Raw genomic sequence first — 19,021 nt, 5'->3', positions numbered from 1 at the left:
AATATGCGCCACACTGTGAACCCACACCAAACGAGAATGACAAACACATTTCGGGAGAACATCCGCACCGTAACACAACATACACTGCAAAAACTGAAATCTAAGTAAGATTAAACATCTCAAATAAGGGTGATATTTGCTTATTTTCTTCTCACTAAGCAGATTTTATGTTACAGTGTTTTACTTGTTTTAAGGGTTTTAGTCCTTACTGACCTCAGTAAGATATTACAGCTTGTTGCTGAGATTTGATGACCTATATTGAAACATGCTTGAAACTAGAATATCAACTGATGCAAAGCTGTGTCATCAACACTCACAAGTATAAAACTACTTTTTTAAAGTAACAATTTCTTACTTCAAGCATGAAAAAATAATAATCATGATGCCGAGCGCATATCATTATGTCAAGATAATGGCACTAGCGTTTACTTAATTTAAGAATATTTTTCAACATATTGAGCAAAAATGTCTCTTTTTTTTCTACCAAGAAAAGTGCACTTGTTATTAGTGAGAATATACTTATTTTAAGGTATTTTTGGGTTCATTGAGGTTAGCTAATTTTACTTGTTTTGGAAAGTTTTGACAAGCCGAACTTTCTTGTTCTATTGGCAGATAATTTTGCTTAGTTCAAATAAAATACCCCTCATTTTTGTATTTTTTTTCTTGTTTTTGAACACTGACTTTTTGCAGTGTACTGTACAACAGAACAAATACCCAGAATCCCATGCAGCACTAACTCTTCCGGGACGCTACAATATACACCCCAAGCTACCCCCTAACCCTCCCCACCCCACACACACCTCAACCCCGCCCACCTCAACCTCCTCATGCTCTCTCAGGGAGAGCATGTCCCAAATTCCAAGCTGCTGTTTTGAGGCATGTTAAAAAAAATAATGCACTTTGTAACTTCAATAATACAAATACGGCAGTGCCATGTTGGAATTTTTTTTCCATAGCTTGAGTTGATTTATTTTGGAAAATCTTGTTACATTGTTTAATGCATCCAGCGGGGCATCACAACAAAATTAGGCATAATAATGTGTTATTTCCACGACTGTATATATCGGTATCGGTTGATATCGGAATCGGTAATAAAGAGTCAGACAATATCGGAATATCGGATATCGGCAAAAAAGCCATTATCGGACATCTCTACTTTCTACCCAAGCAAGTCAGAGCTTTTCTTCCTGTCAGTCACACAAAATAATTTGGGATTATTATGACAGTAATATTTGGAAATATTTGAATCCACTGTGTCTCTCTGTGACCTAGGCTGACTTGGTCCACGCTGATATAGACAGTGCCCTCGGAGACAACAAACATGGCAAGAAAATGAGGCTGCACACACTCAAGTGAGAGGCGCCAGCCCACACACACACACACACACACACACACACACACTGAGCAATAATATTCAGGTATTAGAAGGTGTCAATGATTTCTTCCTCCTTCAGAATCAACCAGGAGAAGATGAAGCATCGCAGGGAGACCATCCTTCCAAAGTCGTCCCGAAAGGGGCCCCCGCCTCTTGCAAAGGGACGTGTCGCTGCCCCAAACCCACAAGGTGAGGCTAAAGGATGATTTTATAACGGTATAAAATTGGACAAAAATACACTATAAAAGGAATGAATACCTTCTGTTTGTATATTAACAGGCTTGCTGTCATGTACTGTTGCATGAAGCTTTTTATATTACATCTTGTTGTATTTCTGTTTCAAGGCGACACCGAATGTTAAATGTATTTGGTGTTTTACAACCGGTGTTGGGTTAGTTACTGAAAACCGGTAACGAGTTACAGTTACTAGTTACTTTATTTCAAAAGTAACTCAGTTACTAACTCAGTTACTTACACCAAAAAGTAATGCGTTACTGTGAAAAGTAACTATTTAGTTACTTATTTTCTTCTTCTTTTTTTAAAAAAAGTTCCCATTAATGCCCTTTTAGCCTTCATTTCAGTTCTGTTATTGCACTGGAGAATAATAAACTAAAATTGGCCCTAGTGTGAATGTGAGTGTGAATGTTGTCTGTCTATCTGTGTTGGCCCTGTGATGAGGTGGCGACTTGTCCAGGGTGTACCCCGCCTTCCGCCCGAATGGATAGGCATAAGCTCCAGCACCCCCACGACCCCGAGAGGGGTGTATAGACATTAATATCAGTCGTGCATAGACTTACCTCCTGTGCACTAAAATACATGTATTCAATTGAAATATTTCATAATGTCTAATTTGTGTGTATATTTGGGTGCAGAAAGACGAGTCTCTGCACAAAATGACCCAGAATCACATGAAAGGTTGGCCCAGCGCATTGAGAAGGATGTGGTGAGTATTTCTTCCCTAATCACCAGGGGCGGATTAAGAAATTTTGGCCCCCTGGGCCTGACATGGTCTTGGCCCCTCAACCCCCCGCGCGTGTGGGCGCACACACACGCACGCACTATGCAAGAAATACTGTATACTGTGAACAGACATGCACACTGTACTGTACAGAAGAGTGCACATACTGCACACACACTATTAGGTATACCACACAGACACTGACAAGCACAGGTTTCACACAGACACAGGGGGAGGGGATAAATGGCCTAAAAATAAACATTTTTGAAAATGATTACGCCCACTTCAGTGATGGTGCATTGGGTCATTTGAGAGATATTATGTATTGGAAGTTGGTAGCTATCATGAAATAAACCCCCCAACCCACCCAAAAAACTAAATCAGACATGATTTTTGCCCCCTTTTCCTCCCTTCTATCATTAAAAATAAAATAATATCTTAGGAAAACACATTGGCATAACGGCAGCTGTGCAGCAAATTGAGGCTCAAAGTCTGTATCTATTTGTGGTTAAGCTTGAGGAGAAGGAGAAAGGTAAAATGATAACATGCATCGGAGAGCACCACAAAGAAAGGTGTAGGCCAGTTCATGGTACAAGGGCTGCATGCAGGTCAAGATAGCCCATTTCCAAGAATGCTATAGTGGCTGGACAGGCACTGGACATGTCCTGAACTCAGTGTCAGACGTGGCTGCCGAATACTTGGATGAAGTGAAGCAGCTGACAGATCTCATGCTGCCCCATCTGAAGACTGTCCTGGCCAGGCAGAGGATGGATGAGGAGACCTTCCCAATGGACCCTGTCAGTGAACAGGCTAGTAACATTGATGGCACCCCTGTGCACAACATTGGGATGGAGAGACAATGTGGCAAGGTGGACTACAAACTGAAGAAGTTGGGCACACTGAACGCAGTCAATAGGTCAATAATTTTACAGAAGAGCCAGGAGCTTCAGAGGTTTCAAGGCAGCAGCACAAGCAAAAAGGGAGGTTGAACTCAACTGGAGTAAATTCATGAAGGCAAAATTCGAGAGTAGGGCAGATGAGAAACAAGAGATGGCTCAAAGAAAGGAGAGTAAGAGACTAGACATGCTGGACACACTGAAATCTTTTGATGGCCCCTTCACGATAGTGGGGAAGTTGAAAAGTTCCTTGTGGATGAAAGTCTGCACAAGAATGCAAAGCTGCAGAGAATGAAGCTTGAGGTTCAGTTTGCCAGAGAAAGCACCAAGCTTCTGCCTAAAGTCAATCCTATCTTCACAATCCAGGTGACACTTCCCAGAAATGGCAAAAGTGCAATTCTCCAAGTCATAATGGATACTTAGAATTTTATGGTGGTGGTAAGTATTCATGAAAACAGGTAGCCTAACATTAGTGAATGGGTGAATTCTGGAAATAACCTAAAAATCTTACACAGTGCACCTTTAAGCAAGGGGTTTCTTTCGTGCTTTCAATTTTGCAAAATCATCCACCACATCATTGAAGTCCAACTCTCTTGTCAGCTCACTCTCAATTGCCATTAGAGATAACGCATTTAATCTTTTCTGAGTCATTCTTGTGCGCAGCTCATTTTTTACTCTTGACAAAAGAGAGAATGAGCGTTCTCCCTCACAGTTACTGACCGGTAGAGTGAGAAAAATCTGTAGCGCAATGTATGTATTAGGAAACGTAGGCTGTAGTCCAAAATGTATTATTGTTTTGAGCAGTCCTGAAGGGGTCCTCTCCTCATCAGTGTTGTTGAGCTGTATAAAAGATTTGAACTGTATAAGCTCCTGTCCAAGACTTTCATTGAGGTCAGATGGGTATGATTCAGTGAGAATCTTGGCCTTGTGAAGGACTGAAGCATTGGACAATGTATCCAAAGAGAAAAGGACACTGAACAAATTGTTCAGATGTTTGTAGGCCTCCAGACGGTGATTAAGGCTTGAACTCAGTTGATCAATAGAGGCAATAAATGTCTCTATTTGAAACAGTTGCCTTCCCTCAAGCACAACATCTGGGGATGCTGATTCATCAGCAAACTTTTTACGTTTCCTCGTCCGTTCAGCCCTGTAAGATGGGGTGCCACCCAACATGTTTAAGGCTTTCTGCTCAAAATGATCAAATAGATCTCTTTGGGAGAGAACAAAGGTGCGCAGAGATTCCAGCAATCTAACTGCTGTACCAAGGTCCATGTCTGCTTTTTGAAGTTGCAGACTTGTGGCCTGAAATCTGGACAGAACAGTGTCCCAAAAGCCTGCCATGAAGGCCATCTCAAGTGAATCCAGCTTCCGCACTAGACTGTCAGCTTCAGTTCGTGTGTCTCGTTTCTCTGTGTCATCAGTGGAAATAACCTGTAGTGCTGCTTTTATTTTACTGTAGTTCTGCCACAGTGCTTTGGTAGATTCTGCACGGCAACTCCAACGCGTGTTGGATAAAGCTTTAAGTGTGAGATCTATGTTGGAATTGCCAAATACCCTGTCCCATCGGTGTGTGGATGCAGTTGTGAAGTTGTAAATAGACTGAATCAAGTCAAAATACTTAGAGACTTCATTTCCACATCTGTCAATGCTGTTGACTCCCACCAAATTCAAAGAGTGAGCTGCACATGGAATATAGTGTATTAATGGGTTGCTTTTCTTTAAGTGAGCCTGCAACCCATTATACCTCCCTGACATGTTGCTGGCATTATCATAAGCCTGCCCCCTGCAATTTGACAGCTCTAACCCTAGATTTTCCAACACAGACATGACACAGTTAGCCAAACTTTCACCTGTATGGCTAGTAATGGGCTCAAAACCCACAAAGCGTTCAACAACACTGCCCTCTTTGCTAACAAAACGGAATATGAATGTCAATTGGTCCACATGAGATAAATCTGGGGTTGAATCCACAATGATAGAGTAGTATTTGCTTGCTTGCAGTTCATCTGCTATAGCCTGTTTGGTTTTTGCACCCATCAATTCAATGAATTCCTCACAAATGGTGGAGGACAGATATGAGGTATTACCTCGACCCATCTGCCCAAACTTTCTGATGTGATCCTTTAGAAAGGGATCAAATTCAGCCAGGACCTCCAGAATACCAAGGTAGTTCCCATTGAGAGGAGACCCTAACGATTCATTTTTACCCCTAAATGCAAGGCCCCTTTCTGCAAGGAATTTAATGACTGCAACAACTCTTTGTAACACCTGCCTCCAATAGCTGCTCTCTGCCTGAAACTGTTTGAACAGGTCTGCATCAACTGTGGCACCTTTGGCGCGGTTCAAGACTGCTTGCATGCAGGTTATGTGCTCAGCACTTCGCTCATGTTCACCAAATCTTTCTGAGTGTTTCCAATCACAATAGCCTGTCACAAAAGAATGCGTTTTTGGGGAAAACAGTTTGCATGCAAAGCAGTAAACATTACCAGTAGAGGGAGAGTACATCAGCCACTCTCTTTGTACTCGTTGTCCATTGGGCAAGTGTGAAGTAAAATGTTCATTGTTTAGGCATCGGGTTTTGCCTCCTAGCCCACTGTTCCTCACAGAAGCTGGATAATGGCTGTGACGGTTGTGAAATGATTTTGCACCTCTTTGAATAAGAACTTCCTTCATTGACTCAGTGAGGGTCTCAGCCCATTTAGCGGGATCACTAGGTAGAGTTGTCACTGTAGATGGTGTTGAAGAAAGATTCAGCTCATTTTCTATGCTGTCCAGAGGTGCAGTGACCTCACATTCATCCGAGCAACTGGCTACTGCTGAATTGGTTGAATCATAAGCATCAGAAGCATTTGGTTCAGTGTCTACACTTGTAGTGGTCTCAGGATCTTGGGAGCTACATGCTAGCTCAGGTGCATTGCTAACCTTAGCTGAATTTGCAGTAGCATTTATAGAATTGCTTTCAGCAGATGTCTTTGTACTGAAGAAGCTGGAGATATTTGGAACACTCTCAAGTAAAACTGATTCCTTTTTTTTCTTTTCTTGCTGAATTTTTTTTCTAGCTCCTCCACTTAAACGTTTATGATCCATATTTCCCTTCTTTCTTTGCACATTGGCTCTTTGCCTATCACAACAGATAAACCAACTATGTGTGTGTGTGTGTGTGTGTGTGTGTGTGTGTGTGTGTGTGTGTGTGTGTGTGTGTGAGTTTGTTTGTGTGTTTATGATCGGTGCTGCTTCCTTCAAGTGTGTGAGGTGATTTAGAAAACTAGCAACCCAGCATCAACACTCCAAAGCAGAGAATAACAGCTTACTAGCATAGACAATTGAGAGCAGAGAATCAACTGATTCGTCTGATAGACAGCAGGAGAGCAGAGTGGTCAGTGATGATCGAATCAAGAAAATGTCTAAATGGCAAGGGAACAGACTGATTTGTACTGAGGAGAAAGAGAGAGAGAGCCAATTACAGTGAAATATATTCCAAAAGAGCCAAGTGACTAGCTGAAGGCAGGGACAAATGCCTTGGAGTGACCAACAAGAGTGCAAAGTACCAAATGGCAAAATGTGGAAAGACCAACAGGCAGATCTGCTTTTACCTCTTATCTTCACAACCAAAAAGTTGCTAAATGATGTTTTCAGTCGCTAGCCAGGTATGGCCAAAAGACGCGAAATCTAGCGGCAAAGTCGGTCAATCACACTGACAGTGAAACAAATATTTTGAAAAGATAATAATTGTACACCTTTGTGCACTTTAGTCTTCTATCTAAATATTTTCACAAAGGACACCAAGGCAGCTTGCTAGCTATGATGGGAGCAACAATGTCTGATAGACAGCAGGAGAGCAGAGTGGTCAGTGATGATCCAATCAAGAAAATGTCTAAATGGCAAGGGAACAGACTGATTTGTACTGAGGAGAAAGAGAGAGCCAAGTACAGTTAAATATATTCCAGAGCCAAGTGACTAACTGAAGGCAAAGACAACAGCCAGATACCTTAGCAGAGACCAACAAGAATTCAAAGTACCTAATAGCAAGATGGCGAGACCAACACAATAAATTGTATTAGGATTTAATTTATTAACGTTAATCTTAACAGCCAAAAAGTTGCTGAATAATGTTTGTAGTCGCTAGCCAGGTATGCCCAAAACAAGAGTCGCTAAACCTAGCAGCAAAGTTGCTTAATTGCAACACACTCTAGGATTCAGGGGAATTAAGGATAATAAAGATATTAATTGTACAACTTTTTGTACTTTTTTTCTAGTTTTTTGAGTCGCCAGCCATGTATGGCCAAAAGTCGCTAATTGAATGCCAACGTTGCTTAATCGCCAACACACTGGGACTCACTGAAGGACTGACTGAATAAAAAAGATAATTAAGATAATTGTGTACTTTTCTCTTCTGATATTTTCTCTAAGGACCCCAAGCTATCTGCAAGCAGCAATAATGTCTGACAGACAGGAGAGCAGAGTGGTCAGTGATGAATGGCAAGGGAACAGGCTGATTTGTACTGAGGAGAAAGAGAGAGAGAGAGCCAATTACAGTGAAATATATTCCAAAAGAGCCAAGTGACTAGCTGAAGGCAGGGACAAATGCCTTGGAGTGACCAAGAAGAGTGCAAAGTACCAAATGGCAAAATGTGGGAAGACCAACAGGAAGATCTGCTTTTACCACTTATCTTCACAACCAAAAAGTCGCTAAATGATGTTTTTAGTCGCTAGCCAGGTATGGCCAAAAGACGCGAAATCTGGCGGCAAAGTCGGTCAATCACACAGTGAAACAAATAATTTTAAAAAGATAGTAATCGTACAATGTCTTGTACTTTTGTCTTCTTTCTTAATATTTCTCAAAGGACACCAAAATGTCGCTATCTGCAGGCAGCTTGCTAGCTATGATGGCAGCAACAATGTACCTTAGAGTGACTGACCAACAAGAGCTCAAAGTACCTAATGGCAAAATGTGGAGAGACAGACACAATAAATTGCATTAAGATGAAGAGAACTGTTGCTATTATTAATCTTAACATCAACCAGAAAGTCGCTAAATGTCACCAGCCAGGTATGGCCAAAAGTCGCTTAATTGGCCACACACAGTAACAGAGAAACTAACAAAAAAAGATCATAAAGAAAATAGTTGTACAACTGTGTGTACTTTTGTCTTCTTTCTAAATATTTTCCCAAAGGACACCAAAATGTTGCTATCTGCAGGCGGGAGCGTGCCTATGTTCCCCGGGTCCTATGTTCCCCGGGTCCTATGTTCCCCGGTTGTTCCTGGGTCTTTGTATGCGACCGGGGAACTTAGGACCCTTTTTCTAAAAAAGGGTCCTATGTTCCCTGCATTGTATCTGGCGAAATTGCGAAATTGTGCCCTGACCAAAACCATCCCTAAACCTAACCTGTCACAGGGCGTTGTGGAGCACTTTTTTTTGGCGAAATTGTGCCCTGACCAAAACCATCCCTAAACCTAACCTGTCACAGGGCGTTGTGGAGCACTTTTTTTTGGCGAAATTGTGCCCTGACCAAAACTATCCCTAAACCTAACCTGTCACAGGGCGTTGTGGAGCACTTTTTTGGCGAAATTGTGCCCTGACCAAAACCATCCCTAAACCTAACCTGTCACAGGGCGTGCGGCAGCAGATAGAGCAACTCAAACGCGAACTTCCTTCCTTCGACAACTTAAACGCGTCTCTGTCATGCGTGTCTGCGTGCGTCTTACTTAGTCGCGCATTGGAAGCAGCGGGGAACATAGAACCCTTTTCTGGAAAAAGTGTTGTACGTTCCCCGCAGCGGGGAACATAGAACCCTTTTTTTTAAAAAGGGTCCTTAGTTCCCCGGTAGAGGGGAACATAGGACCCGGGTAACATAGGGACGGGGAACATAGGGATGACCCGCTGCAGGCAGCTTGCTAGCTATGATGGCAGCAACGATGTCTGCCAGACAGGAGAGAGTGGTCAGTGACGATCGAATCGAGAAAATGACAAAATGGGTCAAAGACCAAAAAGTTATTAACTGACAGCAGTGACAAATGTCAGACTGTAAACTTTCTCGAAAGAAAAGGACAAAATGGGAAGATGCTGATAATAACAGCAAAATGGAAAATATAAGAATTTCCAAGTAATGCTCAACTCAAGTGTGTGTGTGTGTGTGTGTGCGCGCGTTAAACTTCTTGTTGAATGATTTCAAATTATCTCTGAGTCTGAACTGAGGGAAAGGAAACCAAATTTTGAGTAGTCTCTCACGAGTTCAAAATACCAAATGAGGAGATTCTAAAAGAACAGACCGGTTTATGAAAGACTCGATGGGGGAGGGGCACAGCTAAGAATACTTGAGTGAGATTCTGTGATCCAAATTCGAGATAGAGCTTTTTGATAATGATAATTTGTCAGAGTAAGGTTGTGTAATCAAAATTTGAGAATGAGCTTTGTCAAACAATCAAGAATATTTGCATTAAGTTCTGTGATCAAAATTCAGAAACAACCTTTAATAATTGATAAAGAATATGTGAGTGAGGTTGTGTGATCCATCCAATTTGAGAATTAGCTTTGATAATAATGATTGAGAGCCTCTGGCCCTCTGTGGATCATGGCCGCGGGGCCAATTTTGCCTGGCCCCTTGGGGCCTCTGTGGGTCGTGGCCGCGGGGCCAAGTTGGCCTGGCCCCTTGGGGCCTCTGACCCTCTATGGATCGGGGCCAAGTTGGCCTGACCCCTCGGGGCCTCTGGCCCTCTATGGATCATGGCCGCGGGGCCAAGTTGGCCTGACCCCTTAGGACCTCAGGCCCTCTGTGGGTCGCGGCCGCGGGGCCAAGTTGACCTGGCCCCTTGGGGCCTCTTACCCTCTATGGATCGTGGCCGCGGGGCCAAGTTGACCTGGCCCCTTGGGGCCTCTGGCCTTCTGTGGCTCGCGGCCGCGGGGCCAAGTTGGCCTGGCCCTTTGGGGCCTCTGGCCTTCTGTGGGTCGTGGCCGCGGGGCCAAGTTGGCCTGGCCCCTTGGGGCCTCTGACCGTCTATGGATCGTGGCCGCGGGGCCAAGTTGACCTGGCCCCCTGGGGCCTCTGACCCTCTATGGATCGTGGCCGCGGGGCCAAGTTGGCCTGGCCCCTTGGGGCCTCTGACCGTCTATGGATCATGGCCGCGGGGCCATGTTGGCCTGGCCCCTTGGGGCCTCTGGCCCTCTGTGGGTCGCGGCCGCGGGGCCAAGTTTAACCTGGCCCCTTGGGGCCTCTTACCCTCTATGGATCATGGCCGCGGGGCCAAGTTGGCCTGGCCCCTTGGGGCTTAAGATTATTATTTTTGCAAAAGTAGTTTTGCTTGGGTCGCGGCCGCGGGGCCAAGTTGGCCTGGCCCCTTGGGGCCTCTGGCCCCCTGGGCCTGGGCCCGGTAGGCCCGGTCATTAATCCACCTATGCTAATCACGTGTGTAAATACATGCAATGGACATTTAATTGGAAACCTACTAACCTTTAGGCACAATTCCCAAAAAGTGAAGTTCCCCTTCAACCCCAAGCAGATGCACAAATAATGTAATAATACCTAATATAATAACGGTGTATTATTATGACTACCGTATTTTTCGGACTAGACTTAGACTTAGACAAACTTTAATGATCCACAAGGGAAATTGTTCAACACAGTAGCTCAGTTACAATGATGGAAAGTGTAAGGATGGAAAGGACAATGCAGGTATAAATAGACTAATATAGCGATAAAAAAATCTAATATATATACAAATATATACATAGTATGTGTACAGAATAATCTATCTACAGATATATTATATTATGTCTATAACATATATACAATATATACCAATGACCATGTACAATATTACAGTATATACAGTATATGTGACAGCAGCAGCATAAAATAGAGAGTAGATCCAGCAGGAAATAGAAAATAGACATTATAAACATTATAAACAAAGAGAAGTAGCTAACATGTCAGGTGTCAGTTAATAGGCAGATGTCATCTACTGCTGTATGGCGAGTGATTATACAGCTGGATGGAGTGTGGAATGAAGGAGTTCTTGAATCGCAAATAAGGCACACTTAAAACCCTTTAATTTTCTCAAAAATCGACAGTGCGCCTTACAACCCGGTGCACCTAATGTACGGCATAATTCTGGTTGTGCTTACCAACCTCGAAACTATTTTATTTGGTACATGGTGTAATAAGTGTGATCAGTAGATGGCAGTCATACATAAGAGATATGTGTAGATTGCAATATGATGGCAGTAAACAACACCAAAACTTTAAATGTTCCATAGAGAATATAGAACATTACACACGGCATTCAAAAATCTGTCAAAAAGGTTTTTAGTACAACTTCGGTAAGCTATGAAGCCACACCGCTTGATGGATTGTCGGCACATTAAACATACGAGTATTATTATGGTGTGTGTATAAGGACCGCAAAATGGCACCTATTAGCAGACATTATCTGGCGTTTTGTTTCGCAATATTATCAAAAAACAACTTTTCTTACCTTCTGGTACCTGCTGATGTGTATTTGGGATCTGCATAAGTCCTGAAAATGTGCGCGTGTCCGTAATTGTAGCCCGTCTTTTTCTTTACCTTCTTTTGTGGCATTCATCTTCCGCTGTTGCCATTTCTAATAAAAAGTATCGTAAAGTTCTTACTTATATCTGTCAGTAGACTAGCTATCAAAGCGCTAAAAACTGTAGTGGGTTTACATAGTTCACCCACGGAACTTTAGTTAGTTCCCGTCGGACTTTTTTTCACCGGACACATTTCCGGCATTGATTTTGCATTAGTGAGCCACAGATGAGGAGATGCTGCTTCGTTATTAATTGAAGTAAAGTGTGAATGTCATTAAAACAGTTAGCTCCATCTTTTGACACTTCTTCCACCCCCGTCCTTGCACGCTACGCCGCTACAACAAAGATGACGGGGAGAAGACGCTGCCGAAGGTGAGCCACGTAAATAAGACCGCCCACAAAACGGCGCATCCTAAAGAGACGCTCAGAAAGCGACTTAAAAATGGTCTATAAAACATAATCTATGCAACATTTTGACCAAAGAACCACCATTACATGTTATGTAGACCACAAGATAGTGTTTTAAATTTAGAAAAACAATCATAATATGACTCCTTTAATGCGCATTATAGTCCGGTGCGTCTTTTGTATGAAAAAAGACCTGAATAGACCCGCTCATCGGCAGTGCGCCTTTTAATCCTGTGCGCCCTATGGTCCCGAAAAATACGGTATCATTATCCAATGATGATAATCCGACATGAATCAACTAATCTCTCCTTTAGATGACTTCACAATAAAAGTGGGTGACATTGTTATCACCAGGAAAGACGAGGTCACCTACCTAGGTTCCATTCTAGAGGCTAATCTTTCCTGTGATAAAATGGCAACCAAGGTAATCAGAAAGGTCAACCAACGAACGAGATTTCTCTACAGAATCTCCTCTCTGGTCAACAAAAGCACCTTGAGGATTCTAGCGCAGTGGTTCTTAACCTGGGTTCGATGGAACCCTAGGGGTTCGGTGAGTCGGCCTCAGGGGTTCGGCGGAGGTTAAAACACACCCGACTCATCGTGTAAATAAAAACTTCTCCCTATCGGCGTATTACGGATACGGCAACAGCAGAAGTCAGACTGATTTGCAGGTGTGTAATTTGTTGTGAGTTTATGCACTGCGTTGGTTTTGTTGTTTGAACAAGGTGATGTTCATGCACGCTTCATTTTGTGCACCAGTAATAAAACATGGTAACACTTTAGTATGGGGAACATATTCACCATTAATTAGTTGCTTATTAACATGCAAATTAGTAACACATTGGCTCTTAACTAGTCATTATTAAGTACTTATTAATGCCTTATTCGGCATGACCTTATTATAACCCTGGCCCTAACCCTCTAACTCTAACCCTAACCCGAACCCTAATCCTAACCCTAACCAAATAACTATAAATTAAGTCTTTGTTACTTAGAATATGTTCCTCTAGTGTCCAAAAAACTCTAAATTAAGTATTTGTTACTTAGAATATGTTCCCCATACTAAAGCGTTACCAAAAACATATAATAATTTGTCTTGAATTTTTAAAAAAAGGAGGGTTCGGTGAATGCGCATATGAAACTGGTGGGGTTCGGTACCTCCAACACGGTTAAGAACCACTGTTTTAGCGGGAACTCTCGTTCAACCCTTTTTCGATTACCCTAGCACCTCCAAAACCCTCAAATCTAGACTCCAAACATCCCAGAACAAGCTAGTCAGGTTACTTTTAGACCTCCACCCCAGATCACACCTTACTCCTACCCACTTCTCCAAAGTGGGCTGAGTCAGGGTGGAGGAAAGAGTAAAACAACTTGCACTGAGCCTGGTCTATAAATTCCGCTAACCACGTTAAACCCAGATTCCGATCAAACAAAGGTCTTAACTCATTCTCCTTCTATGCCACATCAATATGGAATGCACTCCACATCCCACCTCCCCGAATTGTAAATAACCAAATGTAAATGATCAAATGTATTTCTAATGTATATACTTGTTCTTATGCTATCTGAACTCACTATGTTCTCTGCTCGCTGTACATATCCTACCAAGTCAGACCTACACTGTTTCAATGTCCATTTCTCTGATGATGCAATTGTTGATGACTGAAGTGCTGATATCAACCAAACCCTCCACATCCCGCCCCCCGGATTGTAAATAATGTAAATAATTCAATGTATATACTCTGATGATTATCTTGTGTGATGACTGTATTATGATGATAGTATGTATTTGTACCATGAATTGATTTACGTGGACCCCAACTTAAACAAGTTGAAAAAGTTATTGGGGTGTTACCATTTAGTGGTTAATTGTACGGAATATGTACTGTACTGTGCAATCTACTAATACAAGTTTCAATCAATCAATCAATCAATCAATCAGATTAGGAAGTAAAGGGAAACGTGACACATTTTGTAATCTTATTTCACTAATTAATGCCAGATACAATGATGGATGAATGGCAGCGTGTACATTTAAGAGGGAAATGGTTTACAATCATAAAATATAGATATGTTAATCCCATTTTTAAAACCTTATTAACGTGTTTTCCTTACAAAATCTTGGAAACATCACAAGCTGCGTGCTGCATGAAAAACCTTATCAAGTTTTTTACATGTGTTTTAAAAAGCTATTTTCAACCAAAGTAAGTCAACAATATGTTTTTTTAGTGCACGTAAACTGACTGGGTGTGGGAAATGACATTAGATGGGGGCCCTTCAGCAGTCTAATACTGATTCAGTTCAGTTCAGTTCAGTTTCAGTTTATTTGGAACATGTATACGATACAATGTAATGCATCACATATTTCCAGTTGTTTCATCACAGCACGTCCGAAAAGGAGTAGGAAGAAGCTGAGTTTATTTAATCCTACCCCTTTTCATACCATAGCAATTTTATCCCATTTCCTTGTTCTCTGTAACAGAACAGTGAATATATAAATAATAGATGAATAAAATACCATAGTAAGTAAACAAATATTAAATACATAAATAATCTTTAATACACTGTAAAAAGTCAGTGTTCAAAAACAAGAAAAAAAATACAAAAATGAGGGGTATTTTACTTGAACTAAGCAAAATTATCTGCCAATAGAACACGGAAATTTGGCTTGTCAAGACTTTCCAAAACAAGTAAAATTAGCTAACCTTAATGAACCCAAAAATACCTTAAAATAAGTATATTCTCACTAATAACAAGTGCACTTTTCTTGGTAGAAAAAAAAAGAGACCTTTTTGCTCAATTTGTTGAAAAATACTCTTAAATAAAGTAAATGCTAGTGCCATTATCTTGACATAATGATATGCGCTCGGCATTACATTTCTTGAAACCAGCAAACTTATACTAAAAACTAATTTATTGTTCTTAATGGAAAGGCAACAAGGCAACCGCTTGTTACTCTCGGGGTCTCCTAGCCGCTCAGGCAAATCATATTGCCTGAAAATGCATTTTTCCATCGACAACATGACATCATCGCGCCAAGTGCGTGCTCTTTCAGTCAATTAGTGCGCATATACACCTCTGCCCTCTGCAAAAAAAAATTAATTGTAATTTTGAAGAATTTATCTGAATGTGAATGAACTATTCCTGGTCAAAACTGTTAGAAATGTCAGATATTACATTTTTAAATATTAACTGTCAGTTTACTGTACTGTGCCAACTGTACTACTATATGAATACTTATTTTCTATTGTTTCATTGAAAATAAAACAGCAAAGTCCATTTGGCTGTCATCTGTTTTAATTATGAGACACAATTGGGTCAAAGTCAGGATTTTTTTTTTTCATGCTTGAAATAAGTAATTTTTACTTTAAAAAAGTAGTTTTATACTTGTGAGTGTTGATGACACAGCTTTGCAACAGTTGATATTCTAGTTTCAAGCATGTTTTACTCAATATAGGTCATCAAATATCAGCAACAAGCTGTAATATCTTACTGAGATCATTTAGGACCAAAACCCTTAAAACAAGTAAAACACTCTAACATAAAATCTGCTTAGTGAGAAGAATTATCTTATCAGACAGAAAATAAGCAAATATCACCCTTATTTGAGATATTTCATCTTACTTAGATTTCAGTTTTTGCAGTGTATTTGTTTACTTACTATGGTATATTATAATAATATATAAGTAATATTAAAAACTAAAATGGGGCCACAACCAAGGGCTGACTCAGACTAATATGTTCCTTTGTCACGTCATCTTCTTCTTCTTCTTGTCCTTCAGCAAATCCTCAACTCTGCACTGGACGACATTGAGATTTTTGTGGCGCGGGTTCAAAAGGCCAACGAAGCCTTTTCCCAGCTCAACCAGCGCAACAAGAGTAAGAAGAATAAGAAGAAAGGACCAGCAGGTCTGTCTCCCTTTCTTCTTCTGTGGTGGCAACAACCAAGTGACAATATGTCTGGTATTGTTCACACCGCCATGTTTGTATCTCTTTGTGTCCACTGATGCATGCGTGTGACCGTAAACACCCGTATGGCTTTTCTTAAGACATACTGCAAACACTCTGATTTCATTGCAGGGGTATTATTATTATTACTTACCGTATTTTTCGGAGTATAAGTCGCTCCAGAGTATAAGTCGCACCGGCCGAAAATGCATAATAAAGAAGGAAAAAAACATATATAAGTCGCACTGGAGTATAAGTCGCATTTTTGGGGGAAATGTATTTGATAAAAGCCAACACCAAGAATAGACATTTGAAAGGCAATTTAAAATAAATAAAGAATAGTGAACAACAGGCTGAATAAGTGTACGTTATATGAGGCATAAATAACGTGAGAACGTGCCTGCTATGTTAAATTATTATGGTAAGAGTCATTCAAATAACTATAACATATAGAACATGCTATACGTTTACCAAACAATCTGTCACTCCTAATCGGTAAATCCCATGAAATCTTATACGTCTAGTCTCTTACGTCAGGGGTGTCCAAAGGGCGGCCCGGGGGCCATTTGCGGCCCGCAGCTAATTGTTTACCGGCCCGCCACACATTCTGGAAATGCTATTCCAAAAATAAAAAAGAACACTTAAAAAAAGTGGAATGAGGTGAAATCTAACGAGAAAAAGTTGCAATGTTGACACAAAGCTGCCATGCAGGCTTTCTTTATTTTTATTTTTTTTGCCATTGCTCAAAAAAAAAAAAAAAGACAAAAAAATCCATGTTATAATTAATTATTTTCAAGGCTCCAATTACTTCAAATATTTCACTATAAAATGTTTTATGTGGTAAATATTGCATAAATTGTGTGGTTGCCATATAAAAACATCAAAGCTTTCTTTGACAAAAGAGCATAATACAAACAAAATAATAGTTCAAACGTAAAATTGACAGATATATCTGAAGTTGATCCTGTAACTTAAGTGTTGAACGCAAAAGAAAAACCTAATAAAAATGTATCACTTTATGAGTGGGGCACCTTTTGGATACCAAATATATTTAGTGGTATTTTATTTAACTTTTCACTGTGATTACTCAAAAAATATAAAATAATTAAAATCAATGGTGTCCTGCATTATTGATCTTTTAGGGCTCCTATTACTAAATAATGCATATTTCAGTTTTACTATTAAAATAAAGTATTTTTTGACAGAAAAGCCATAAAACCTTTTTTTTTATATTACTTTATATCAACTTGAAGTTGATATAGTGATTTATTGTAAGCGTTAAATAAAAAAAAATTAAAATAATAATTGTACTTATTTTTAACATTTTAATGACTGAGACCCTTTATGGTCCCCGGGACCCTTAAATGTAAAATAAATTCAAAAAATCCATATATTTTGTTATGGTTTAAAAATGAAAAAAATAATCAAAATGGCCCCTGCATGTGCGGCCCTCAGTGGAAAAATTTTGGACACCCCTGTCTTACGTGAATGAGCTAAATAATATTATTTGATATTTTACGGTAATGTGTTAATAAATTCACACATAAGTCGCTCCTGAGTATAAGTCGCACCAAACTATGAAAAAAACTGCGACTTATAGTCCAAAAAATACGGTATTTGTTTCATAGTGGGAATATGAATTGAAATGGTTGTTTGCGTTGTGGAAGACATAACATTAAAAACTCAGCCATGCACTATTTGAAGGGGCAAAGTACGATAACTGCCCAAATACGTTGACTTTGAATGATGTTTCAACTCTCTTACAGCAGCATTGTTGTGTCATGTGACACTTTTTCTGCATGCAAGACATTTCTCTATTCAGAGATTCTGTTTCTCAACTCTGGAGCTACATCAGTACACAGCAGGGGTGCCAAACGTACGGCCCGCGGGCCGGATCAGGCCCACGAACAGGTTCTATCCGGCCTGCGGGATGAGTTTGCAGAGTATAAAAAAATGAACCGAAAATTTTGAATGAAAGAAACTGGTGTTCTAAATGTGTCCACTAGATGTCGCAATAGCAATTCATTGTATCTTTGTAGATGATGCTACATATGTAAAAACGTTTAATAATAAACCACATAATGTTAGTGCACCAGTCGAGGAAATGAGGAAACTATATAAATAACAGACTGTAATTTGATTTTGATATAATTTTTTATCTTGATAGATTGGAAATTAATACCATTGAGTTGACAGCCTTTTTATATAAAGCGATAAAGGAATGGAACGACCTCACAACAAACTTGAAAAGTCTAACAGATGACTCTTCATTCACAATTGAAGTTAAAAAATGGCTTTGGAGCAATCAAAGCTGCTCACACGGTCACTAATGTTTGACGAATCAACTTAATGTGTATTATATTTATCCATGAGAGCATTTTTGTTGTAAATTGTGAGGTGTGTCTGTTAAAATCATGGTTGTTTTTACAAACCCCGTTTCCATATGAGTTGGGAAATTGTGTTAGATGTAAATATAAACGGAATACAATGATTTGCAAATCATTTTCAACCCATATTCAATTGAATATGCTACAAAGACAACATATTTGATGTTCAAACTGATAAACATTTTTTTGGTTTTGCAAATAATCATTAACTTTAGAATTTGATGCCAGCAACACGTGACAAAGAAGTTGGGAAAGGTGGCAATAAATACTGATAAAGTTGAGGAATGCTCATCAAACACTTATTTGGAACATCCCACAGGTGAACAGGCAAATTGGGAACAGGTGGGTGCCATGATTGGGTATAAAAGTAGATTCCATGAAATGCTCAGTCATTCACAAACAAGGATGGGGCGAGGGTCACCACTTTGTCAACAAATGCGTGAGCAAATTGTTGAACAGTTTAAGAAACACCTTTCTCAACCAGCTATTGCAAGGAATTTAGG

General features: G+C 40.3%; 1 protein-coding gene across 3 annotated transcripts in view; it reads left to right on the top strand.

Annotated features, from left to right (window-relative positions):
- Nucleotides 1-19,021, top strand: part of eps8l2 (EPS8 signaling adaptor L2) — a 111,473-nt gene that overhangs the window by 64,732 nt on the left and 27,720 nt on the right. For all 3 annotated transcript variants that reach the window (XM_062061016.1, XM_062061015.1, XM_062061017.1), the window contains 4 exons: nt 1,273-1,352; nt 1,455-1,564; nt 2,248-2,318; nt 15,966-16,092. In XM_062061016.1, the coding sequence (XP_061917000.1) occupies nt 1,273-1,352; nt 1,455-1,564; nt 2,248-2,318; nt 15,966-16,092 (388 nt within the window). The remainder of the gene's footprint in view (nt 1-1,272; nt 1,353-1,454; nt 1,565-2,247; nt 2,319-15,965; nt 16,093-19,021) is intronic.

This window comes from Entelurus aequoreus, linkage group LG10 (genome assembly GCF_033978785.1).
Source record: "Entelurus aequoreus isolate RoL-2023_Sb linkage group LG10, RoL_Eaeq_v1.1, whole genome shotgun sequence".
Taxonomy (NCBI): Eukaryota; Metazoa; Chordata; class Actinopteri; order Syngnathiformes; family Syngnathidae; genus Entelurus; species Entelurus aequoreus.
Note: the sequence above shows the minus strand (reverse complement) of the source record. Positions and strands in the feature narration are given on the sequence as shown.